This window comes from Penicillium cinerascens, assembly GCF_028974065.1.
Source record: "Penicillium cinerascens strain IBT 15544 chromosome Unknown contig_9_segment0_segment0, whole genome shotgun sequence".
Classification (NCBI taxonomy): Eukaryota; Fungi; Ascomycota; class Eurotiomycetes; order Eurotiales; family Aspergillaceae; genus Penicillium; species Penicillium cinerascens.
In genome coordinates this window covers 2842192-2868951 of record NW_026695296.1, presented here as the reverse complement: position 1 = coordinate 2868951, position 26760 = coordinate 2842192, and the positions used below count along the sequence as shown (strand labels likewise).

The window sequence follows — 26760 nt, the reverse complement described above, 5'->3', positions numbered from 1 at the left end:
GGGTTGTCATGAGCAAACAAGAAAGTTGGACATATCGGTATGAATTTTCCGAGACACAAGAGGATATGTCACACAGGATCCACACTAGTTTGCGCGTCCTATCCCCAGAAGGAATCTCTCGTATAATCTTTTTCCCACTGTAATGAATTGCTTGTCCGGGGTATTATGACCGTGTAGGAAGCCTTGTGACGCCCTTGGGCACAGTCCCCTCACGGTGCATACAAGACCAGGGCCTAGCCTTGTGGAAACAAACAAACCCTTTTTAAATACGAGAGCCACTCCGGGAGCCGTCGACCCCTGAAGTCGGTTCACAGATCAAATGCCGCCCCAAATGAAGCACAACCAAAATGAGACAAGCACCACTGATGCATAGTTTGATGGCTATGCCCGATTATAAGATTAAAGACCCAAATTGGGTGTTGCATATGCAAATATAAGTGGGCTGCGATTAATCGCAGAGTTTAGGATGAGTCTCAGTTCTTCTGTTTCTCATATAGAGTCTTAGGGAATTTCGGCGTGTGAAGAGGCCGAGAGTATTTGTATGAGATTTCCATTCATACCAACGACCGCCTCTGTGCCAAGCTGAATGCTTCATCTACCGAGGACTTCTCAAGGCGTGGTGAGGCCCGAGCTCCCAGTATTCAACCTGCAGCCAAGTGTCCGTCAGGATCTCGGTGAGTGCCCTTCAGCCGTAAGCTCAGGTTTGACCCGCAATTCTATAAGCCTTGCATTACTGCACGAGCTATGTAAAAGGGAATTATTGACACATTGCAGGTTGCCCTCCAGCGCCACCGTAAGTTACCACTAATGCAGTTAAACCCATTTGTCTAGATCCACTGGAAATTAGCGCGCCAGCAATCCTCGAGCCTATGCGTTAGGCTATGTGATAGCTCAATAACCTTTCAAAACAGGAACATTGATACCAGCTCCAAGTACGAGCGGTGCACTATTAAATTAAAATGGAATCGCTTAGAATCAGAATACTCCTAACAGTCCTTTCTTGAAGCCTTCAACAGATCCCCCTCAGCCAAGTTTTGCCTTTCCAACATGGATCTGTTTCCGCCCAACATATGGATCCAAATCTCCGAGTACCTCATTGATTGGGACCATTTATATAGTCTGGCAAAGGCGAACAAAGACTTGCTAAAAATTCTGACTATTGAAAGGCGTCTGCTTTGTATTCATCAGGTCAGTGATCCGCTCGCAGGAAATTTGGTGCACTTGGCCCTGATAGAATCAAGATTCCTTTCACAGACGAAGAAGAGCCTTTCACGGACGAGGTAATGCAACGGATAGAGGCTAAAGACCTTTCAAATCTTGATAGTTTCTGTGGACTTTTTGATCTCACGGGCTGCCGACCTTATGCCCTCGCTAGACCATACATACGCTTGGTCGATGGGGTCCGCTGCATCTACAGAGATGACCATATATGCCGCGGAAACAATGGGACAATTTCTCTGTTTTCCGTAACTGAAAGTGGAAAAGACAGTCATCATGAAAGCACTCTCTATGTGATAGGGTTTCGCCGCCGTGCTCACGATGGGTGCGAGTCCCGGGAGACGGCAAGTGTGCAGAACATGAGTCTTCTCTATTATAGCCATTCCATCGCAACCTTTTGCTACCAAGATGCACAAAGCCAATACTTCACCTCGGTAACTCACGTGGATGGTGACTTGAAAGTTGTCTGGTCTCAAAAGCTAGGCCTCGGCTACAACAAGCACACAATCCGCAACGATGCGAAATGGCTTGTGCATATTTACGCCGATGACTCGCGGTCATACTTTCATTCTTACTGTTTGAACGGCAATTGGCGATCAGACATTTATCATCTCCGAACACTTCATCTTGGGGATATGGGGCATGATTCATGCTGTGAATTTCTGGGCTCAGTCTGTTACATGTTTAACCGGAAAATCAACAGACTAAACGGATCTAGCCAGTCTGTGGTGAGCTACTATGGAGCTGCCATGGGCGACGATGAAAATGAGCGCAATTCTCTTCGCGTGGACATACCCCATGCCTTTGTTGTCGACGGCACTGTTGACATTGCCGAAATGTCTTTACAACAAGACCCGCAAACAGGTTCTCCTGTCCTCATCGATGTGATTGGGGTGCAGATCGCCGGTTGTGCAAAACAGCACGAAAATATGCAGTGGTTATGTTTCTCTCAGGGGCTTAATCGCTCGCCACTAGGCAGAATGCTCGATGGTCCTGCTCTTCTGTTATATGTTGGCCCAATGTGCGAGGCACCGAGCCAAAAATGCCACACTTCCGCTCAGGCTGGGATTCCAGGAGGTACCTACAGCCAACGCAAAATACAGACAAGGAATGCTCACTCTCGACGATACCCACGAGCTGTGCGTCCTTTCTACCAGTAGTTATTATCACGGGAGGGCGTTGGTTATATTTGGGTCTACGTGTCAGCCTGCTGGTACGGGTAAAACTGAGAGCAGACATGTTCAATACATACAATTGGACCACTGGTTGTGAGTGACATCTGTATTGGGAAACGACAAGGAAACTTTACTGGATCATTGAGAGGTGAAAGGTTGAACTATCGAGGATGATCGGGCTGCGTAATGCGAGTTTACGCTTTGAACAAAACAGGCTTTTGTCCAACAAGTGAATAGCTCTTGTCCTAGCATTTTCGCCGAAGGTGTGTCGGAGCGGAAGAAACACATTCTCAATTTCTGTACTATGCAAGCTGAGTATTACATCGATCAACAGTGAAATAGTAGCCTCGAAACAAAGTGTGTGTGTCTAAGGGGTAATCTGTTCTCGAATCCTACTGTAACACATTCCTCTCCAGGTTTTCATTCTCGGGGCCCGCTTTCAGAACGAAACCCCCTTCATGAGCGCATGCTTCTTCATGTAAATGATATCCGCTGCAGATTTCAACCTTTCCAAAAACCCTCAGGCACTGTTCCAGCCACAGGCCGATGCACAAACAGCAGAGGCCCTACTCTCTCAAAAGGCCCTCACTGGCTGCCATCCCTGCTGCCATCCACCCTGTATCATCTCCCTGCCATCCCCACTGCCAATCCTACTGCCACCTACTTTTGTGACATGGAGTTTGGAAAGATCTTGTAACTACGCTAGGGCGCCGATCGGGTAGCTATGCCCGGTACGGGGCATCTGAATGTGACCTGTAACTGTAAATCTAAGCCAAGCATTACAGGCACATGACAGCGTATCATGGGTCAAGGTCAATCTCTCTAGCGGCGCTCTAGATGGACCGACCGGGGTTCACTGGCCGAAGGATTAGTCCCCCTGTAGGTTCGGGGCTCGTGAGCCCAGCTCTGGTGGCAGGCGATGCTTTCTTAGGGCCGACCCAAGCCGGCCGTCCTAAGCTGGCCGTACGTCAACATATAATGATTGAATCCCTCTTCCTCTTCTCAAGAGCTCGTTTCGCCATCTTTAATAAAAATTGGTCTGAACATGAAGTACAGAGAGGCGATTGATGACATCGAGGCCGACCAAGAACGCAGGCAAGGTATGTTTGACAACCAAGCTTTTTCTCTCCCAAAAAATCAACGCTCTAAGCTGACCACGTCTACTCAGAGCTGGACGGCTCGGCCTCATCTTGCAGTACTTTTTTAAATAGTGTCGCATTATCCACTACCCGTCAACGAAGCGACGTGGGTTGGACCATGAAGGCTGATGTATCTTTGTCCCTCTCATGGCCTTGGTCATTGCACAACGAAGCCAGTGACGCTGGGTCATTTCCCTCCAACTGCTACCTCTGGTCTGAGACAAACGACGAGCCCCTGAAAAGAGGTATTGAGGTATACCCAAAGTCAGAACGGCTCAGCGGTCCGCTCCACTGCGACACCCAGCCCGTCTTACGGTGCAGTGCCGCCACCGCCATTTGGATCAAAAACCAATCTTCCCTGATGATTTGGAAAGCATTGAAGGCTCAACACGGATGGCACAGGGCCGTTGTTGCCTTCTGGATCAAGAACAACTCTTTAGTGATATCACAGACAGCATTGAAGACTCTACACGCTTGGTTCCTGAGTGGTGATGAGCCTTTGGGAGCCACACGACAGCAACATCGACGACTTGATGAATTTTCAGACCTAATCAACATCTGCCGAGCCCTAATCAACACCTGCAGACTTAAAGAGCATGAAATCATTGACAAGACCATGCGCAAGACCTTGACGAGAAACCGACTTCTCCACCGCCATACAAAAGAAATGGTATTGGATTTCCAAGGAAAAGCCCGCATATTACTATCGCTTCTTGCTTGGCACTTTGACCCAAAAATGGCCTCAGTTTCCCACGGGCTTCTCCGTTTTTTTGACCATCCCCACGCGCAATTGGACGCTGTCTGCACAAACATATACCCAATATACAGCAAGCTCCATGAAGTTGAAAATGAGGAGCGCCTGTGGAAAGATTTGGATCGTCTCATAAAGCTGCTGCGATGGGCTGTTAGTGAGCCATGGGGTTTCTACTAGCCCTTCGTTAGCTACTTATCCATGGACGCTATTGGTGCAGTAAGCCTGAATCTGAAAGCAAAGTTTCATAGTGGAGGGTTCCTACGTGTACACTGGAATTCAGACGCGCGCGAACTAGGGCGCTTGGCATATATATTGATTTTTCTTTACATTAGCCACCCAAGCAATGGGCCGGATGCACTTTTGTTAGTAAAATCAGTTTATTTTTTAGATATCTTGGTTTTTTAGTATGCTTGTCTTCCTTTCACGGGAGCAGCCTTTATGCTATTGGTTCAGTCACCCATGGCCGAGGATTATCTCTCTTTTGATAGCGTCCCGGGCCCATCTTCTCCCATTCATGGCCCCGATTCCAGGCCAAGAGGATAACATTATAATCTCTCGAGGGATTAGCCTTGTTTTTGAAAAAGGGCCATTCATCTCCATCGCCCCTCTTTCTGCCGAACGTATCCACTTTATCAATACGGTACTCCCACTCAGGCCTGAGCTTCCAGTCGGGGTAAAAGATTTCTTTGTCGAGCTTTGATTGTGGAAGGTTTTCAGAAACCTTAAGAGTGAAGTTTTGATCTGGCAGAGAGTTGCTTCGATACTTTTTATTAGCGCCCGCTCGCCAAGCTAGAATCAATTAGTCTTATGGTCAAGGAAAATGAGACACGGTATCCTACGCATTATAATATGTAGAAATCTTCCCATGTCGTAGTGGTATATATCGTTCGGGAAGGGGAAGACTGAGCCTTAAGTGTGCTTTGGAATCGTAGACAACAAATTGGGATATAAATATGTCGTTGTAGGCACTGCGAGCGAGGACAATTGTAGCATATGTTAGAAACGGCCTTATTAATGATTTATTCGCGAAGAAAGAAGATAAGACTGCTTTTGTGCTGATAAATTTTATTGCCAGGTGGCAAATACTGGCAATCTGTTTAACTGCTTAATCCGTCGCACGCTCTTTTACAAAATTGTGAGTTACAGAAAATTTAACACACCCCTTCAAGGATAATGTATGGAAGTAGGCGATCACATTTCTTTGAACTGTCTTGCGCGAGCCCTATTTTCGCTCCATTCCAGAAAGATGAAAGTACTTGGCTATTGGCCATTGCAATATTTGAATTCAAAAAGGCCACCCCGACTAAAATGCCAAATGTTAGACAGTACCCTCTGAGAGGTCTTAGCAGCTACAAATTTCTTTCAGCTGCTTGAAAGCATTCTATCGGCGCTTGCAAATTTGTTGTTGCTGCGTCCGCTTATTTTCCCGGTCCAGAGCAGTTGTGGCCCTCGGCACCGGCAGGTCTGCAGGAAACCCCTTCATGAGCGCATGCGCCTTCATGTAAATGATGTCCGCTGCAGTTTTCAACCCTTCCAAAAGCCCCCCAGGTACTGTTCCAGCTGCAGGCCCGGTGCACAAACAGCAGAAGGGTCAACTGTCCAAAACGGCTCCCCTTGCTTTCTCAAAGGGCCCTCTTTTCTCACCTATAGCCACCGCACGGATTTTCGGGCGCCTGGTGCCTGTTCCCACTTGTCTATCCAGTTCTGTAGTGCCGCCGATTGACAGGCCTGGCTATTCTGCAGTGCTGCATTCAATTTCCTGGCACCCTTTAAAAGAAAGCCGCGGTTCACTGTCCCAGAATCTTGCTCGGACAAGTAGTCCCGCAAATATGACTGGGATTGTGACAGCAGCCCTCGAGATACCTGCGTAACGGCCAGCGCCAGTTCATCATAAAGATCAGAACATGCCCCGTAGAATTCGTTCTCCCACCGAATGCCTGTGAGTTCATCCAAGAGATATCTGCCACTCATGATCCGAGCTTGGCCGGTCTTTTTTGGCGATCTGCACTCGGCTGGCAGTGGACTCCAAGGCCGTGCTAAAACCGCGGGCATCCCCAATATGGTGGTCAGCTGCCGTGATATAAGGGCAGTCTGGCTCTGGGGGGACGTTCGATCCGGTTCGCCTGTGAACCGGAGGACCATGAATCTTGACGACATCGGTCGACTGACTGTACACGATGGAGCTCGCGGAAACAAGGAGCGTTAATCCAGGCTTTCTTGAAACGACGCTCAAATAGCCCACCAACACCCTCAAAGACCGCGTTAAACCGGCTTATTAAGGGCTGTCAGATCGCTATGCAAAACGGCATATTACTTGAGCAAGAAGTTAAGGAATTACGCGCTTCCAACGCAGTGCAGAAGCAAAAGCGCGCACGGGATAATAGATTTATAGCTTACGAAGCTGGTATGTCAGTGCAGGAAGCTCGGGAGTATTTACAAGCCCGTGAGCGTATTGTACAGCCTACGGCACCGTCTCTAGCAGCACCCGGGCAGCCTATTCAGCAGGCGGTAGCACCAGCCCGACGACGTCAATACACCTGCGGTGAGAAAGGGCATAAGTCCCCTACATGCCCAGTTAGGTAGAATGATTAATATAAAGGCGTTTTAGTTGAAAAAAAAATAGGGGTAAAATAGGAAGTAGTTGGTTAGGTGGCCGAGTGGGCGGTGTGGCCGAGTGGGTAGTGAATCACGTTAGCCCAAATGAGAATTAGAGCCCCACTTTCAAGGTCTTCTAGACTCAAATCTCCCGATGCAGGCTTTGACCAAAACTGCGAACTATTTCGTGCATAATTTCTCAATATCTCTTCCAGCACTCTGTAATTGAATATCCGCCTTCAACCCATTAATTTGATCCATTGTAGTAAGCCTCTCATGATTGAATTGGAAATCCCGCTCAAGATCCTGAGATTGTTTACTTGATTTGGCAGTGCTTTCTATCGAATGAGCTACAACCGAGCTAATGAATCATCGTCATGTCAATAGATCCAAGGGCACGTTATGATACAAAGACTTTTGCCAAGCTTGGGATGTATAGGCGCACTTCAGTCAAAAAAGTGAAGGCCTTTCAATGCGTAACATTTTGTCCCTCTTGACGCCCTTCAAGTCCTTCCATGGCACCAAGTCCTTTACTTCGATAATTTTCAAATGTAGCCGAAATAAATCAGATATGCGCCTTGGTCTTCCATGAACCCATGAACCGCAACGCACGATTTCATGAGTTCCGTTATGATACAAAACTGCAAGGAGTATATCCGGATTGTCAACAGTATTGTGATTGTACATCATGCCTCCAAAATAACGGAATTCCTTCACTTCGGCCAACAGAGCTATATTTAAATGAGTTATCTAGCGAACCATTAGAGATAGCCTTGATGCGGTGAGGCAAAAGAAAGGACATACTCCAGATCCGTTGACTTTGCGTTCTCCTGATGGATATTCAAGAAACGAACGCTGTTTGGAGGGCGTCTGGTCCCGACAGAAATCATCTTCGTTTGCCTCTATGAATATTCTTCCTCTGATACGAAAAAGAATACCTGCAGGTAAAGAGGGAAGCTCGACAATCCCACTGTCTATCATCTCGTCTGATTGCGAGGTGGCGGCGTGGTATCTGCTTTTTGAGGCTGCGGTAAAGTGAGAAGGCAATATCAAACAACTTGTATTCCGCAAAATAAACCCACCGGAACTTTGTTCAGCTTGGCGAGGATTTGTACTTTTACTCCATATCTGCTTTTCAGGTTCATTCGGGGAAACTGCGAGGACTTTATGTGCCACTTCATACTTCACGGTACTTGGTCGAAACATTGTGACTTGTATCCAGGGCCGGTGCACTGGCCAGGTTTACATGCAAACGTAATGAGAAATCAGAGGACAAAAAGAGACAAGGAGTTTCTGAAGCTGCCACCAATCTCGTAAGTTGCAATAGGTAATGTCCTAGGCTGACGAGAGTCACGCAACTTTGCTAGTAAAGTAGAGTCGAAACATGAATAAATCGGTTTCTCTGTTGCATTAAATAGGGTCAGAAACCCCTCGAGAAAGGGGCGAGGGTGCCCTTTTGTGACAGACAAGGGTATACGAATGACCATGACCCGATATCCTGAAATGGTATAGCTTAGAATGCATACCCTCCTCCTGTATCTTGAGCCAATTTTTATTTGTCACCAAATTCAGTACTCTGAATGTGGGATGCCCGCTCCTTCCCCAGTCAAAAGCCTGTTTCACTGCACATTTTTCTCTTTCCGGCCGCATGGTAGATAAGCCTTGGTTTGGTATGTATTAAGAACATAGGCTGATACAGCAGCTCCCTTGACTATTCAAAAATTGGCCCAAATCTTTCCACCGCTTCTTTTCCACCGTCAAACTTTTCAATCTGTGTATATTTCATCCACTTCCGTTCCTCTCTCCCTCCAGATTTAGTTATAACAAGAAGGCTTGCGGAACTCAAATCAAATTTCGGATACTGGATAGTCAATACTTTGATCACTCGTGTCTTTTGTGCCTTATGATTATTTGTTTCCTCTTGCGGTGAAACGAAAGGAGCTTTGACAGATGGCTTTGAAACTTTGCTCCGAATTGACTCCCTGCTAGATTCCCCTTGTGTTGCTGCCCCCTTGCACGCAAAGTGGCCAGGAAGCAATTTAGGATAAATCATTCCTGACTCAGAGTTTGGTCCCTCCACAAGGAAGGGATCTGTCGACTCGGTTGGATTGTTTGTAGCCTCGGCCTGAAATGTCAGTCTGCGTCTGTCAAAGAACATTTGAACATACCTTTGACAGCCTGAAGCATGCAGTTATTAACGCGAACACATTGACTCCAGAACTCTTCGCAAAGATGTTTTCCATGGTCGATATTTTCCATGGTCGATAAGCCTTTGGGCCTGAAGCTTCCTGGTTCGACCGAAAACGCGTGACTTATATACTAAAACAATGATCCCAAAGAGATCAGCTTCTAAGGGGAATGCGTCTACTGTCACACGGTCTGAGCAGGCCTGGGTTCTGATCAATCATTTCTTTGGGAATGCATTCTATCCTATACCCTTTTGGTTAATCCCCCAGGCTTCTGAGTCAGCCGCACGGGAAGGACCCAAGCCGCCTGGGTACGTTGGTCTCCCTCCACCTTCACATATCGATAATGCCAGCTCGCCTCAACCCACCAGTCACTGCAGGGGGTCTGCTTCATGATATTTCCCCTCAGATGGAACTTTTTTTTAAAGTTTTTGGAAACTGATCTCACCTCAGCTATCGTGGAAAACAGCGCAACCAGCGAAGGTCCAGATGTAGTGGATTTGATTTCGCATGCGGCGAGCTCACGCCCATGGATCCTGAGACTACGAACCATTCTCTGGTGGTCCTCCCTAGCCTTAGAGGAGGAAAAATGGCTAGAACTGCAAGGGTTGGACCGGGCATTTCCAGGTAGTCATATCCGAGGGGTCTGGACGATGCCGTCTTTCCTTCCACACCTAGGGCTGTCCAATGATCATAATGTTCGCAGTGGCCTTCAACAAGGCAGGAAGCTCAGGAGATTTGAGGGTAAGGTTGGCGCAGGAATTGCGCTTCTGATAGTCCCGGTTTTTCCTATCTTTCGACGGTTACCCTTGCGAGGAAGCTAAAGTCACACAGCTCCTGGAGACCGACTATTCTACCATTATTCTCGAGGCACGAAGGCTTCTCAATTTAAGAATGGAGTATCAGTTATTGGTAACTAATCCCGTTTTTTGTTGCTTCTCGTGACTAAGTCCATCTTGTCCCTAGGTTCCGCGTCCGATGCCTCCGATGCCGATGCCTTAAGAGTGCGAGCCGCTTAAATCGCCATGAATTCGAATATCTCTGAACCGTGTATGTCAGATCCTATTATATGATGACTGTTTCCTTGCCAGACAAAGAAACCCCCTGAAGGAATTTCTATCTTGAATCTGACCGATCCTTTCACAAAAAGGATTTCATCTGGGAGCAGCTTCCGCACAACGGGTCGGGTCTCAAGCGTTGTTTCTTTCGGTAAGTCCTGGGGATAAAGCTTAAAAGTCACTCTTGTTTCTTCGGTATCTGAAAGGTCTCGAAAGATCGACACCCCATTGCGAGATGGGTGCGCAAGTCTAATACCCCACTCTGAGTGGTTTTCGATGGAGAGAACAATAACGGGTCCCTGGCGGAGGAGGAAACCAACGTCACCGATGGCCTCCTGGATCTTTTCAGAGAACTATGTTCTGTCAGTCTGGTTCGATCCAGTTCTCTGGCATACCCACCGCGTTGCTTTCTTCAGTCCCGCATCGCAAAAAACGCTCACATGTTTTTGTGTTTCCCCTCCCGTAGACAAGGGGACCTTTTTCTATTTTCGGACTTGCGTACAGACACCGATTCACCGCCGAGTTTGTATCAGCATCATTAGATTAAGCCGAAAACACGATAGAGCCGGTGATCTCCATTTCCGACGCGTGGTGCTCAGCGTAACGAGGCGATATGATCTGCGCTGTTGTCATGTTTGCGTCGCTGTATGATGTCCAGAAGCTCTAGCTTGATTGGGAATAGTCTCGGATAAGAAGTCAATGGGAATGAAAAGTTGGAGGACTTCAACAGCGACGTTCAGAGCTTTATACTTTCTGACAAATTCATACTGAAAATTCTCCGCTCGGCTGTAGTCAATCCACATTTACCTCTTCGATGTCTAACATGACTCTTCTATTTAAACGCATATGTAGGCATTAGTCTCTGACAGAATCTAACTTTCTTAATTATTGGTACCTAATTGTTGAAAGCGATATTTGAAAAAATATAATCGCATTAGAATACATGTAGTTATTATGCTCCCAGGATCTACAAAGCGCCTGCCGAACGGGCCATATGATATACCTAGCTGCTAACGCACCCTTTGTTCTGCAGTATCAAGGGAAGCCATTGAATAGCTTTCGTCATAATGAGTGTCTAGCAGGCTCGACAGGCTTTTTTGTTTGGCATTGTTGCTAGAGATTGCCGTTAAATAAAGATGAAGCAATGCAGTGGTGAAAAAATTGATAGAGAAGTCTGATTGTTTTGACTTGGAGTCTAGACTCGAAGATCTTTATACAACCTAAGCAATCTTCAAATAACACAGGAGTAGAGAAGCTTATGTTTCCGCAGCTCGGCGCTGATGCGTCAGCATTACTTTGGCGGTGGAGGAGGGGCGCCTGGTTTTATGACCCCTGTCGTATCATATGCGCCACGTTTGTCACGGCTATAAAAGGTTAGCTTGGTTTTGATGTTCGCTGCCAGGAAAATGGAACCTACTCCATATTGAATGAATTCTCTTCACGATGTATCAAGATCAGTCTGTGCGCTTCGAGTGTTTGACAGATAGCGGTTGGTAAATTTGATCTATATCGAAGGACTTTATAAGAAAGATTGGTTCTTCTTTCTCAGCGATAGAGTCCTGCTAGTTATATAGATGAGGTAGGGGCTTACTACAATTTAAGGGCAAGGTATCACGTTCACTACGATTGTTCATATAGGGTTTAGACTAAAATAGTTTGAAAAGAGAGGTTTGAAGTTAAGTGTTAATGTGACAGATTAACGCTCTATTAAAAGAATCTTATAGATTATAAGCAATCTTTGACTGGTTGATGTGAGGGACGAGCCAAGCTATGCGTGAATTTTTAGTAAAGAAGCCTATCAAGGTAAAAGAGATTCTTTGCCAGCTAATACTCCCAACATGTTTTCTTGGCCTTCTTGGATCTGATATTGAGAAGGTGTGGTCTATTATTGGAACAATAACGTTTATCTAGAGCAATGGAATATATTCCAAGATTCTGCATCCTACTGCAAGAGGACATTTTATACGCAGAGGTGACTCATCCATTTATCCACCTAGCCAGTCTCTCATCGCGGCTAGTAATAGCTCCAAGGAGAGATTTGTTATGAGGATTAGTGAAGGAAATGAAAACATAACACAGACTGTTTGGGGCATATTGTATCGGGTGACTTGTGAGGTAGTTCAAGTGATGCCTTTGTGCGAATAAGAGCTCATCTCGAAGGTCTGTTCATAATCATTTAAAGAAATGGAGAACTTATTCCGCTAACGTGTGGATGAAATTGTTTGTCTTATAGCTACCTCAAATCCTTCTGCTGGCCTGGCAAACTCCTGTCTCCGTAGACCCTCCCAACAACTTGCTTCATGATCTCAATTTGGTTGTTATGGTCCACTCTGTTCGCCATTTGTGCTGTAGCGTAATACGGCTGTCCGTAACTTGATGTCCCGATGAACCGACAAATGCTATAATTTTTGGCCTGCGGGATAGTCTGCAGGTTGCCCTTCGTAAGAGCATCGCCGGCCGCGGAGAATTCATGGGCACTGGGACCTATGTCAAGACGATTTGTCATTTTGAAGGGGTCTTTGGAAATACATATTTACCGCAAAGCTTTCTTCGACAAGTCTTGGGATTCCATCTTGTGTTTTTGACTAGACTCCGTATTCCCCCTCAGGTATGAAGGTGCTTACTTTTCAGTATGAGGTGGGCGTTCAGGGGAGTTCTTCGATTACAAAGAAGCAGACCGGGAGAAGAAGAATGAGAGAACTTCAGTCAATGCTTTGATATTTAAGGTGCTGAATTGTACAGTCATCTGCACCATTTCCCAGGTCAGATATAGATGAACAAAAATCGGCAATGAGAACCCGAGACAAGCCCCTGATCTCTTCGAACCTAAGCGTGAATGGACTGATTTCTGTTAGCAGCCTAAATCGTTTCCAGCAGGGCTGAAGTTCGGTGCGCTCAATCTAGACGCTTGAACTATTGATTTTTAGTCACTCCCCTTTCTCATCGGAGATACTAGGCGAGCACCCGACTCGGAGGATGCAGAACCGTGACTAAATACTGATAATTCATTGTTCCATGAGTCGGTACAATAAGAGATGTCCTTAGAATGAATAGGTATGTATGAATCCAATATGTAGGATGGAGCAGTAATCAAGATTTGGCGAGGCCTTGGAGCAAGCTGCAATTTCCCAAAGGAGTAAATCTCTTGGGCAAACAAGACATTTACTCTTTTGGGAAAGTCGGGTGGGCCGCGAAGCTTTCCACCAATGGTAGTGGGCTGGCCATGCAGCAGACGGAGTCTAGGCCTTTGATCTACTTATGATCTCTCGCCACCAAAAGCAGAGCCCCTGCCTAATTGCTATCTTCGCAATCATTGATGGTACATCTTCAAGTGACGAAATTTAGCTTGCTAGACGCTTGGCGCTATCGCATGCTGGGCGCTCCGCCACTACTTTATTGTGTTTGAAGACGCGTAGTTGGCCTCGCCGTTGCTTCGGAGTAAGGCTATCGATCTTGGATAGCTTCCGATGGTTTTTTTCGGGAGCCTGGATGCTCTTCGGAGGTGTGTTTTTGACGCTATAGGACGAGAGCGCGGTCGGAGGTTGGTGATGGTGTTTTCTCTCCAAATGGGCGAAGATCAGCTGCTAGGAGCACTGGTAGGTCTATATTTGGCTAGCGAGCTTCTCGATAATAGCTCTACCGTCTGGTGGCCAAATCCCTCGATCTATCCACAATCCGGGTATTAGTCATACTGATGGCTTCCATTATTGGTTTAAATTAGTTATGTGCATCTTACGACTCATCAATTCAACTCTTTACTTACGCGTTGCTATCTTACCACCCACTTCTTCTCATCGTTTTAAGACTGATGCACGCATAGCGCGCGTCTTCCAGTACCATACAGCCCAACAAGGATTACTGGGGAAGCACTAAAATTGGACTAGTGCGGTTCAAGCTAGGGTTCGGGAATGAAGGTCTAAGAGTGTAGTGGTTTATCTGATTTCAAATACTACTAACACCTAAATTATGAAGCAAAACGGATCCGCTCCAACCTATTTTCTGGCCCTCTTGATCAAGCATTTGGATCTTCTGGGGTCAGAAGAGACGCCCTCGTCGTCTGCACATTTGCGTTTCGTTGATTCTCGATCACAAGAATCTTGCGATGGATCCCTCACGGTAGATATGTCAGTGCCGTATGGTCTTTCCTGCGTTCCAAATTGACCCTTCATAGAGCGGGTATCAGATGTATTGCAAACCGGTGTGGGCTCCTTGGCTTCGGGTAGGATGCCTTGGATCTTGCTTTGACCGTTTTCTACCATTCATTAGCCTAGAAGTGATCAAGGGTAATAGCCCAAGCCCTACCTGCTTGACTACTTTGAACGTCCCCAAGTACAGCAACATAATGATCCTCCGAGGCTTTGACTGTTTTTTCCTTCGTTGCTTCATCAGCTAAGCGAAAACTATCCACGGATGACTGTCCCAAAACTCCAAGCTCTTCTGGGTTCTCGCAGGCTGGTGGAGTGAAATCCTCCCAAAATTCGGGCGTACTCATGATGTCGGTGTCGTCACCAGAGCCAAGCTGTTCTGCCTCATCATGGCACCATTCCTCGTCATCATATATCACAATAGGGTTGGAAGCCGAGCCTAATGGAGCAGGATCATCTTCAACCACTATGGGGTTGCTCTCCGTACCCGGTTCGGGCAAATCAAGAACCTCGCGTACAAATAACTTTGCGGAGTCTGTAGACTCCCAACTACTGATTGAAGGTGATGCTTCGTGGTGTTCAGTAAGCAAAATTATACAAACTTCAATGAGTCCTCATACCTTGACTTGCTCCAGCCATGCCGAGACGAAAGTTTCCAATGGCTAAATCGGACAAATGTGATGGGGAAGATAAATGCTTCTTGCTTCGTAACAAAGGATAAGTCAAGAGAACGAGTTGGATTGAGAGCACGCGGCCTGCATAGCTTTATATGTTTTGTCCGGCCTGATATGCCTCGCTCAGGCTCAGCGTGGAAAGATAAGCCCCCCAGAGCAGAGGCTACCGCACGTAAGGCTCGCGTGCTCATCCATTTACTTCAATATCCATACCGCATTGACATTTCTATTCTCGGAGGATGTATATCGGCGCATTGTCTGAGCCCGTATCGTCATCGCCTTCTGGACCGATTGAGCTCTACCCGCCAGTCTTTTATGGTCCAAGTCCGAAGACGAAACGAGCAAGATGGGACCATCACGGAGATCAATACCCCCTCTTCTACTTCTAGTCCGTACGAAACTCTCGTTACAGGAGTAGAGCCCTTTCCAGACTCTTTGTATGTTATCACGCATACCATTCGATCGTGAAGTGAGCAACGCAATGTGGCATAGGGCACCTGGGAGGACAACGGTCGGTGCTGCATAAACTTCCGGGGTTTACGTGCTATCTTCATCCACGGCACTCGCGGGTGAACAATATTTGCGTAAGACCTGGATAAAAAATGGTCACTATTATTGGTGCCACTGGGCCTCGCTGTGCGACTTGAATAGTCAGAGAGGCGTCAAACACAGGACCATTGGACATTATTAGCGACGGTATGGAGGTAAATAGTGTAGCTTCGTATTAGGAGCAGCTGGTAGCCATTCAAATCCCCAGATCATACATTTGATGCCCCCCAATATTGACATGGACTCGCGTAATAACGACACAGCCGGGTGAAACTTTTTACAGGGGGCGATTGATAGCCACGTTGTAAAATATCGCATTTATTTTAGTGTTTCGTGGTGCGCCACTCGCTTGGGAAATACGCTGGACTCCATGAATGAGATCATGGGTTCTTGTGCGCAATAGCGTATGAATGTAATATTTAAGAGGAAGGTTGATTGTTATGCTTCAAAGCAAATAAGAGAGGCACCTGTGGATTCAACCAAAATATCAAGTCAATTTCCGACCGACTTTGTTCTTGGTATTTCCACAAAGATATCGGCATTCATTTCCTCATCAGCTATCGCCTGGCATCCTATCTCGAGAGCAAGAATTGTAGAAAGTGAAGCTCCGGTAATGGAAAAGAAGAGCGTAACAGTCTTGTCAAGTTGCGTAGAACCAGCCCCGTATGATGCCGGGCTCTAGAATATAATAATATAGCCAATGAAAGCCGATGACTCTATTTTGCGGAGGATCTGCCAATCGGATTACGGAATGGTATCCGAAGGTGGGTCTGCGGGTTCTTTGTTTGCAATGGCTGAACCTGTCTAGCAAACAAAGAGAACTGTGAGCAAGGATGTGAAAGAAAATTAAAAGTAAGCTGAAGGATTCCCCCTAATCTCTGGGCCTCACTATTTCCCTCATATTTTCTCATGTTCGGGGCGCGCTCTCATCTAAACCTCTCCATCTAATCCCGCGATGCCGAAGAAAAACAATCTGCGCCAGCTCCTACCTCAGGATAAGGCTTTCAGTGCCCAACCCCCGGAAACAGATTTGCCAACAAAAAAGCGACATAATGTTTCTTTGGCCTGCACCAAGTGTCGGAAGAAAAGATCCAAGGTCATCATCATCATCGTTCACGCATTAAAGATAGGGCTAATATATTCACTGTAGTGCTCTGGTGCGATCCCATGTATGAAATGCGCGACCGAAGGACACCAGTGCATTTATGATCCAGCTGGTGATCGTAGACGCAAGGCTCATACCGCCGAGCTTTTGACCTTCCGTGTCGCTTTTCGCCAAATGCTTGCCAAGCTGCGCTCTGGAACGCCGGAGGAGATATTATTGTTGATCTGGGAGATCCAAAACTTGCCAACAGATCAAGACGCGGTAAATTATCTTGTTCATAGATGCTGAATATATAGCCACTGGGAGATTTTTTACGCATGCTCATTCTTGGAAATCTAATCCTGTCTACAATTGAGATAGGAAAGAGCTTTAATAGTAGTCAAGGTAGCTAGCGCTTGTTGGAGAACGAAGCCCTCATCTGAAGGCAACAATCCGGGTCGGCATCTCTCTGTCCCGATGGCTGCTAATCGGTCAGCCGAAGCCCATGAAACTAGTTATTCGGAACTGGGCTGCAGGGTATGCAGTTTGCTCATCTACTTCACGTTCTTAGGGGCTCTCTACCCAGCCCCTTCATGGGTCACAGAGTAGCGGTGTGAAAGAACAATTTTATATACATTTCCCGTAGAAAATGGTTCTCAGAGAGAGGATATAAATATCCCCCTTGGAACGACCAGAAAATATTATCAGAATTTACAGTCAATTATATGTCCATTCTCTTTTCATCTGATCTCCCTTTATTTCTCAACGGCGCTTAGAGAGTTACCATATACAAGGGGAAGGAACTGGTGATTGCATTTCAAAAAGTGTTAATATATTCTGGCGTCAAGGGGAAAGTAAAAATCGACGTCTCGGGGGACGTCGAAACCGCGCGCTGATCATCCGAATAAGCGTAGGAAAGCGATGGCATCTGCAAGCAGAACACGAGAGATAATTAGCTTCTGCAGCCGCTTTTTTCTTTTTTCTTTTTTTTTTGGTGTGCGTCTTTTCAGCGAGGAAAATGTACCGAAAGACAAGGCTCCGGCTGCGACGGCTGCGGACAGATGTCGATGCCTGCGATCGAGGCGTAGCTCATACTGAATGGACTGATGATGTCCTCGTCGTACGTCGGTTTCCTGGCGCCTAGTGTGGACCCTGGGATCACCGGTACCATGGAAGGTAGTGACTCGCCGTATTCTGTGGGGTAAGACATCACATCGCCGTACGTGCTGGGCACGGTGTGATAGACTGGAAGCTGGCCGTATGTTGGCCGATAGGTATCGTACGTTTGCAGGGGTGGGTATGAAAACACCGGCAGTGGTGATGCAGAGAGTTGGCGAGTACATTGCTGGCCGAACATAGTTCGCTCATCCGGTGTGTAATAATCGTACGACGCCGGTCTCTCTGGCTGCGGGGCGTGCAACATGTGTGATTTAGCATCCGACTTGTTGGCTCGCTGTTTGGAGCGATTCTTGGAGGTGACTTTGGCAGGCGGTTCGGCATGTGACTGTTCTGGGGATGGGGAGGAAGCGGCGCGCCTCTCTAGGTCTTCCAGGCGGCGCTTTAGTTTCTTGCCTGTTGAATGAGTTAGAGGCGCTTCCAAGACGGTTCAAACCGTGCAATACTCACGATAGTTGCGCTGGGCAATTCTGTTCTGGATGCGACGGCGTTCCGCCAGATCAGAGATCTTGGTCCAGTCCTCGTTGGGGTTTGCGTTGGGACTGAAAACGCTGCTGTTGCTGTGACTGGAAGAACGCGAGCCCGAACGGGCATCGTACGTAGAACGATGCATGATTTGGGATAAAGTGTGTGTGAAGGTATAGAGGAAAGTGGAGTGAAGTCAGAAGGGGAGGGGGCCCCGGTGTTTAGATTGATTATATACTCGGGGTCGGAGATGGGGCTCCTAGTCCCGGACGATCTGCTTTGGACGGGCCTTGCAGACTAAGCCCCCCAGTCCCAAGTGAGTAGCGATAGCGAGAGTGCGTGGAGTCGAATGCCATGTGTATTTTATTCGGGAGCAGAGATCATTTTGGGCTGTTCAGCCTCGACTGAGAGTGGGCCCAAACCACCAATCTGGGCCACGTTTTGAGGGGCTTGTATCACTCTGGCACGGACTCTGGAATAGTGTCCTTGGATAGATTACTGGGTCCCCAACGTGGCCCCTTTCAATGCGAGCTTCGGTGAGCCGGTCGGTTGCGGGATCGGTTAACTCGCAGGGGCTTTTCATCCAATTATCTGTGGTTACTGCCGAGCGGCCCGTGCCATGATCAAGTTAAGAGTACCACTAATGAGCTAGGCACCAGTGAGCGCCGCGGATCCTTGGCCGCAGCTTTTGTAATCAATATGCATCCAATTCCACGTGATGGTTCCGGTGGTAGCACGCCTCCCCCTTCACCCCTGTTTTCCTTCCCTTCCCCGAGCAGTGCTCCGCCATATCCTGCGATTCTTCTTTACTACTAAAAGCACTATTTCCAAAGGGTGTTTTCCTCAGTATGGGTCTTTCCGAGAGTAAAGTGATAGCCGAGACTTTGTCTAGCGCTTGCCGCGACGCTGAGAATTCTGAGATGACCGATGTCGCCATTGATCTTTCCGACACTAAGGTATGCCGCTCACATAGTGTTGACGCACAATCTAAACGTTAATAGTTCCTCGATTCCCTTCGGAAGGTTTGGGCACATGTCCCAGATGAAACCAGAAAGCACATCAACATACGACCAGAGACAACAAGCTCCAAGCAGAAGAAACGCTCCCAGCAAAAGAAACGCTCCCAGCAGAAGAAACGCCTCCAGCAGAAAGAACGCTCTAAGCAGACGCAAGAGGCATTTCAAGGGCCGAAGATAACGGTTCCAGAGAGTCTGACGTCCATGATAAACCGTTGGAGTAGCAGGCCAATGTCGTTCTTTCGAGAGGAAGATAAAAACATCGAGCTAGATCTCGAAAGTTCGCCGATTGCTAACGCGTATAAATACCTTCAGCAGCTGGACACACGGAAAGATGTCGATATCATTCGCGAGCGCCTATTGATGATCGTCTTTCACCGGTTGAAGCAGAGACTTGGTCTACATTACATGCGCTCAGACGATGTTAACTATGTGGTGAGGATTGTACGGAGTTCTAAATTGATTGGAAGTGACACGAACCGCATTGAAGGTAACTTTGTTAAGTGGGCAGATCAAGGAGAGAGGATAGACGTATTATGTCGAAGTATTGGGAATCCTTCAGAAGGGGACAACACACACCTCGGCAACCTATTCTGTTTCCCGGTGGAATGGCATAATGATTTGTGCGTTACTCAGATCAAATATACTCAGAGAGCATCGCTGACAATTTAAAGCATAACACATTCAGTGAAGAAAACAGAACCAGTTTGTGAACAAGATGTTAAGATGATCAGGGACCGCGGCATATTGAAAGTGCAGGACAAGGCGAGGCTGGATAAACTTGCAGCCGATATCTTTCGTGATCTGTGGAATCCGATTGAAGAATGGCTGAAAAATGACCTCACCCAATCACCGGAAACAGGTTCAAGTGAGTAATAGCCCTCGGTCCGAAAACTCCTGCTGATAAAGCCATAGGACAAGGAATATATCCACATAACATGGGCGTTTTCCGAATAGAACCACAGCCCCTAAGAGATGCAACAGCAAATAAGGGATCCTTACAAGAATCCGACGCAAGTGAGAATAATATGTTTATCAATTTCCAATCACCTCTCCACACATCCAATCACTCTGCAGCGACCATTCGCCGTGATCTGCCACCGACCATCGCCCCGCTACAAGTGTCACATAGCCGTCCATTCGACAATAGTATTACCCCTATGGACGGAATTGAACCTCATAACGGACAAATATTATCTGATATGAGGAATCTCGCTGACCTGCACGGTATACTCCAACCAATCTTGCCGGTGCAAGATCGGGATTCTGTTCACGGACAAGTCCCAATCAGCATGGCCAATACCGACGTCCACGACATGATCCTACCAATCATTCCGTCTTACGGCTTCGCCTCGTCGAATGGGCAAACCATAAGTGATATGGGAATGGCCCCTGGACTGCCCACAATCAGCATGGCCAGTACCGACGTCCACGACATGATCCTACCAATCATTCCGTCTTACGGCTTCGCCTCGTCGAATGGGCAAACCATAAGTGATATGGGAATGGCCCCTGGACAGCCCCCAATCAGCATGGCCAATACCGACGTCCACGACATGATCCTACCAATCATTCCGTCTTACGGCTTCGCCTCGTCGAATGGGCAAACCATAAGTGATATGGGAATGGCCCCTGGACAGCCCCCAATCAGCATGGCCAGTACCGACGTCCACGACATGATCCTGCCAATCATTCCGTCTTACGGCTTCGCCTCGTCGAATGGGCAAACCATAAGTGATATGGGAATGGCCCCTGGACAGCCCCCAATCAGCATGGCCAGTACCGACGTCCACGACATGATCCTGCCAATCATTCCGTCTTACGGCTTCGCCTCGTCGAATGGGCAAACCATAAGTGATATGGGAATGGCCCCTGGACAGCCCCCAATCAGCATGGCCAATGCCGACGTCCACGACATGATCCTGCCAATCATTCCGTCTTGTGCCTCTACGCCTTCAAGTGAACAAATCAGGAACCATGTAGAAATGGCTAAATTGCGCTATACAATTCAGTACACACCACATATGCGAACAGGGTCAGCTGGTAGCCAGGTGCCGACAAGGGATTGCTCCCATGTGCCAACGACCGATTCTCAATCCATATATGTCCAGGATCATTCAAACAGCCCATTCTCCCAACCCGTCTTCGCCTAGGGGGCTGGGAGGGCCGAACTGGTCTATCAAGGAGAAGAGACATAAGACTAAGAAAGGGAGAGTGTTGACATTATCATATGATCTCACTTGGGTACAAAGTATATAGCTGCCGTTTGGGAATTAACCTCTGGATCAGTAGTAGTTTCAACATAGAACCCTTCCTGCGACGGTTCGTCTTGTGTCCATTCGCGTAATGTGTTCTCGGAAAGTGGGATAAAAAATCCTCTCTTTCTTGCATTTCCGACCGTCGTGGGAACTACAAAGTAAAGCAGGCGCCAACCCCAGTTCTAATCATGAATTAGTCTCACATTCATATCAACGAAGATCTTAACACCATACTTGCGGATCCGGGATGGGCAATTGTCCCGAAAGAAGAGAAATTTGCTCCGCGAGCAAGTCTCCTCCATAAGTTTTATTTCCATTCTTGTCTACGTTCAGAAGCTTCAAACTGCTTCCAGCTGGCTGATGTGACAGTTCGGGGATCATTTCCTTTATTTTGAGTCGAATAGGTTCGGCGGGGGGTGGGAGTTGTCGTGCATTCATCTTGACGAGAGTTGGGACAACGTGCGCCTAATCAGTTAACGGAAGAAGACCACTTCCTAAAATAGGAAAGAAGTACACACACCTCTGACACAGGAAGTAAGGATCGTATGGCGCAGTCCAACTCGTAGTTAAAAGGCGACGAGAGGGAAGGGTGAGAGGGGGAAAAGAAGGTTCCAGCGCCATTAGGCACCATAATCACGTGATGCCACCCCACCCTTTTTTTGAAGAATGTCTTTAGTGGCAATCTTACCAAAGGGTGTCAGAGGGCATTAACATATTCAGGTTATAGAAAATATAGATGATTGCGGAATAGAGTTCGAAATAACCACAGCTTAGTAAAGAGGTGTTATCTAGCCATTGACTAAACAGCTAAGTACTATCTCGGGCGCTTCGCGAAGCAATAGATATATTCAAATGAAGATATAATAATAATCCATGAAATATCAGCAATAGCCTTTTGACCACAGAAACGGATACAATTTGACTACGAGGACTGTATTTTAAGCCACATTGCGTTCTTTGCTGCTTTTGGGGACTATTTAATCAGAAAGCAGAATCTCTTTCAATCAATCGCCATGGCAAGCTATGATTCCTCAAGCGATCGTTTGCATTACCCTTGCCTTCACTACTAGCCTGGTCCGTCTTCTATCTCAATTGCGATGGACTTTTCTAATTGTAATGTGCTATAGATATCTAGCCTGGCAATTCAAGCAGCCCCTCCTGAAATATGAGGAAAGAATACGGTAGAAAGTCCCCTGAAACGGCTCTTCGAGACAAAAATCTTACCCGACAAATTAAAGATATCCAATGATGGCCAACCCGGCAGAAGTCCTGTCAGGCTGATGTCAATAAATCGGGAGCCAGGTAATCAGTAAAGATAAAGAGAATTGATCTCAACTGAAATCTTCCAGGTTCCAACCCGGCCCTTCACGGGCACTTTAAGACCCTCAACAAAAAAGAGGCATGCTCATAAACATCCTTAGGCTTCGATAAATGAGTCCATATATCCACTAGTACAACATGGTGCTCGAAAGCAACACCCGTATTAATTAGTTCAGTAGCCTTAGGTTTTTTATGCTTATACAGCAAGAGATGTGACAACAATAAGCTCAATTCAAATGAATATGCCGGAATTTTATCTAAAAGTCTCTTCATAAATGTCGAATGGTGCATTTTCAAAAGAAAAGCCTCCCAAGCGACGATTTACAATGTACCTCAATTGAATGCGGCACACTCAATGATTGAGTGGCGCTAAAGAATAAGCGATATATAATTACGCGCTGTTTTCATGATCTGTGAAACACGAAGGGAGAGGCCGGGGAAATTTACCCATATTTAGGTCGTTAGCTCAATGCTGAAAACATAGACGCTCATTTATGAGTGTCTGTCGCTGACAGTAAAACGCGAGATCCGCTAGAATGGTCCGTAAGCATTATGGAGGTTTTACACTTATGGAGGCGTACCGAAAACAGAGCACATGCTCTCAAGGCCGTTAGAAAGTGACAGGATTAAAGACTAAGACCAGAGTCGATAAGCTCCTTGGGGCTGGACGCACTCCTTCAAATGTCGATCTCGGAGGTAATATTACTTTACGCACGTTTGACGAATAAATGCCGGACCCACAATAATATACGAGTACAGACGAATCCTTTGAGGGGTCAAACGCACTTTAGTTTGCAAACAGGGTATCCGACGGAGCTACTTTGTGTGAGACCTAGGAACCTATTGACCCAAAGACTCAGAAATAAAAGTCTAACGGCATACTTGAGCTTTCTTGAACAGATTCACGTTATTCATACTGGGCATATTTAACCTGCATCAGGCTCATTCTTGGATGAATCCTTGGTGTTCATTGATCACACCGCAGCGCATCTAGGAGCATTTTCTTCTTCACACCATTCGAGTTGGTGCACCCAGTTGGCATTTGCTGAGATATTTCCCTGGACTTCAGTGAGCGGAGGCCATCCATTTATCATATTTGGTGGTAGCTCTACAGTACTACCTTCATTCAAGCACCCAACCATGAACTATTCAAGTCACTCTTGGACGGCTAAGACTTTGTTTCTTGCTTTGAGTGCAATAACATTGTTTCTTTTATACGACTTTTATGTGACTTATCGCTTCTCCACAGTCCTGCAGCATCTGTCAGTGACGCAACCGAAGGCAAGAACCCCGAAGTCACCTACGAAGTTGAACGGAAATGGCGACAACAGTATGTGGTCCCTAACATGTTGAGAACGACGTATAATCCATAACAGAAAGTGCTTTCCATATTGAAACAGGACTGATTCACCACCCGAACCCCAGAGATGTCGCCCTTGTTGTCGCAAAAACAGCCGAGGAATCAGTTGACTGGATCTTTTCGTACTGTGAAAATTAGTAAGGTTGTTCCCAGCTACCATTATTCAGTGCATGTATCCTAACAAGATACTTCCGCCATCAGCGGGTGTACCCCATACATCTATTCGTTGGATGATGAGCCGGAAGAAGGCTTCCTCATTCCATACACAAATAGGGGCCACGAAGCAGGTGCTTATCTTTCCTACCTCACGCAATACTATGATAGTCTCCATGATTACACCATATTCGTTCACGGCCGAGAAGAACATTGGCATAATGATGTTGCCGGGCCCAAGACCTTGAATCAGCTCCTTAATTTACGCATGCAAGCGGTCCAACACTTCGGCTATGTGAATCTACGCTGTTTACGCCGACCCGGTTGCCCGAGCAGTCTCCGCCAGGATATTATTGAGCAATCCGACATTGAGAATCAGAATCTGGTCGATAATTTTGATCTAATTTGGACCGAAATTATGGGGACTAGGGCTGGCCCTCCTCCTGACGATATCGGACATAACTGCTGTGGGCAATTTGCTGTTGCGAAAAATATAATTCAAAAAAGGCCCATTAATGATTATGAGCGATTTGTGGATTGGGTTGCTAAAACTCAATGGTCGGAGAATTATGGAATAGGCTGGATGATGGAGAAGCTATGGCATATCATTTTTCAGATGCCTGCTAATCAGTATGTATTTTTTTTCGCCCACTGTCGACGAGAGCTTGAACTGATACAACGGCTTCTTAGCTGTGCTGACGAGTTGCAATGCCGCTGCGACCTTTATGGGTGGTGTGGCCCGAACCCTCTTACTGAGGGTGTTGTCTTGAAACCTGTCAGCTCATAGTTGGTTATTTCTCTCACAGTAGTATTCGAAATCAGATTTACCACTACACTTTAGACTTTCATTCCCGAGCTCTAGCTTGAAATATATTGGTCTAATTTTAGCCATTCCCCAGTCATCACCGTTAGATTCTATTGTAATTCCCAGTGACGATGGATGAGTCATTGTTATAATACCGTAATTCGCCTTGGCATCTCCCTCACGTGACTATCTCCCCTCGTCACTTCATGGCAGCAACTTTCAGGAAAGCAGTAAGGTGATGCCATTGCGGTGCACACAAAAGTATAGACTCGGTTCCAAATTCTCCCAACATAAGGTTACGATGCGTAAGTCGTGATTGAACACGCCCTTGTTGACCATGGCCGTGTGAACTCCAGACCCGCAGCCTTCTTAAACTCCTATTGGCAAGCTTTCTCCTGGGCTATCATTGAACTGCTCGCGCGGATCTATGGATCACTTCAATGAACGCTGAACACATTATGGTCATCTGCGCAGGGTGTGGGGAATGACAGGGTGTAATCGTTCAACCGTGGCACGAGAGTAATCCCACTTCGATCCACAGTGGATGAGTGAGGCTGCAGAGACGGTGTTAGTGGGATTAGGTGCAATTTGCGGAGCTGTATGGCGTGGTCGACGAAATGGTTGGAATTAGCTTTCCACGGATCGCAGCTACGTTCGATTAAGAACGTATCAGTTCAATCGCGGCCCAAGCGGCATCCCACTTGATCAGAAATGAACGAGTGAGGCTAGAGAAACTACGTTAGTGTGATCCAAGGCGCAACTCACGGGCTGGCAGACGTGGCCGGGCTGCAGTAGGCAGAAAGCACCGCGGGAACCGCAGGAATGACGTCAGACACTGCCATCTGACCCAGCCGCTGCAAACTCTACACAAACAAACGTACAAACACGCAGTTCAACATAATATTGAGGGTTAACCCTCATCAATTGCTTATCCAAGAGCATCTGTCTTCGTGTCCAACACACGTCAACACAGCGTCCGGCGGCTGTACGTGGGAAGCAACTGTGTTGGTTCCTAGGCTGAATCTACATAAATGGAATACATTGCTACACGTGCCAAGTTGCTTGGCAAGTTCAAGTTCCACACAGTAGATTCATGGTTCACGGTCTACGTAAATGCCCTCACGGCATTGATAAGCCGGCTGATCTTTGAAGATGATTACACAATAGATCGAATTTTGTATCGAACAACTTCTCAGACCATGCAACTGCTGAGGTTGAACTTCCAGGCAGTTTTATCCTAATTTAATCCCGAACGCGGTTTCTGATAGCTGCGGGCCCGGATTTGAATAATTCGATTCTTTTTCTATTCATGTCTACAAAAGAAAGATTTTCTCTTACTGATTCAAGCTGTTGGAAAACTACCTGCCTATAATTGTTTTTGTCCATCGGAAAGGGATCCCATAAACTCGAAAGGAAAAGAAAATGGACCAGCACAGCGGTATATTTCTAAAATTAGATGAATCAACGTTGTAAGACTCAGACTGGCTGACGCAACTCTCTAGGAACTGATTCAAAGCCAACCGACGAGCAGGAGCAAGCCGTGGGTATTTCCCAAGAAGGTTTTAATTCAGATGAAGACTCTACATGGGATCAAATGAAATACTCCGAAGAAGATGACGACCTATTGAAT

General features: G+C 46.8%; 7 protein-coding genes across 7 annotated transcripts; 3 read left to right on the top strand and 4 right to left on the bottom strand.

Moving 5' to 3' along the window:
• Positions 1–1577: 1577 nt before the first annotated feature.
• N7498_007890 (uncharacterized protein) lies at positions 1578–2378 on the top strand (the record flags this gene model as incomplete). Its single annotated transcript, XM_058454952.1, has 1 exon — positions 1578–2378. One exon carries the CDS (start codon positions 1578–1580, stop codon positions 2376–2378), a length of 801 nt encoding a protein of 266 aa, XP_058307201.1.
• A 7704-nt stretch (positions 2379–10082) lies between these two features.
• Positions 10083–10758, bottom strand: N7498_007889 (uncharacterized protein; the record flags this gene model as incomplete). The annotated part of the gene is made up of 3 exons (XM_058454951.1): positions 10083–10478; positions 10521–10607; positions 10684–10758. The coding sequence occupies 3 exons, from the start codon at positions 10756–10758 to the stop codon at positions 10083–10085; spliced, it is 558 nt and encodes a 185-aa protein (XP_058307200.1).
• Positions 10759–12358: 1600 nt separating this feature from the next.
• N7498_007888 (uncharacterized protein) lies at positions 12359–12697 on the bottom strand (the record flags this gene model as incomplete). The annotated part of the gene is made up of 2 exons (XM_058454950.1): positions 12359–12602; positions 12663–12697. 2 exons carry the CDS (start codon positions 12695–12697, stop codon positions 12359–12361), a joined length of 279 nt encoding a protein of 92 aa, XP_058307199.1.
• Positions 12698–14117: 1420 nt separating this feature from the next.
• On the bottom strand, positions 14118–14909 carry N7498_007887 (uncharacterized protein; the record flags this gene model as incomplete). Its single annotated transcript, XM_058454949.1, is given in 3 exon segments — positions 14118–14377; positions 14428–14871; positions 14891–14909. 3 exon segments carry the CDS (start codon positions 14907–14909, stop codon positions 14118–14120), a joined length of 723 nt encoding a protein of 240 aa, XP_058307198.1.
• Positions 14910–17583: 2674 nt separating this feature from the next.
• N7498_007886 (bZIP transcription factor) lies at positions 17584–18366 on the bottom strand (the record flags this gene model as incomplete). The annotated part of the gene is made up of 2 exons (XM_058454948.1): positions 17584–18149; positions 18204–18366. 2 exons carry the CDS (start codon positions 18364–18366, stop codon positions 17584–17586), a joined length of 729 nt encoding a protein of 242 aa, XP_058307197.1.
• Positions 18367–19066: 700 nt separating this feature from the next.
• Positions 19067–21387, top strand: N7498_007885 (uncharacterized protein; the record flags this gene model as incomplete). The annotated part of the gene is made up of 4 exons (XM_058454947.1): positions 19067–19174; positions 19220–19857; positions 19909–20102; positions 20150–21387. The coding sequence occupies 4 exons, from the start codon at positions 19067–19069 to the stop codon at positions 21385–21387; spliced, it is 2178 nt and encodes a 725-aa protein (XP_058307196.1).
• A 2675-nt stretch (positions 21388–24062) lies between these two features.
• N7498_007884 (DUF3431 domain-containing protein) lies at positions 24063–25112 on the top strand (the record flags this gene model as incomplete). The annotated part of the gene is made up of 4 exons (XM_058454946.1): positions 24063–24142; positions 24238–24309; positions 24374–24955; positions 25016–25112. Coding segments are annotated over 4 exons (831 nt in total), but the record flags the coding sequence as incomplete, so codon positions are not given.
• Between the last annotated feature and the right edge of the window lie 1648 nt (positions 25113–26760).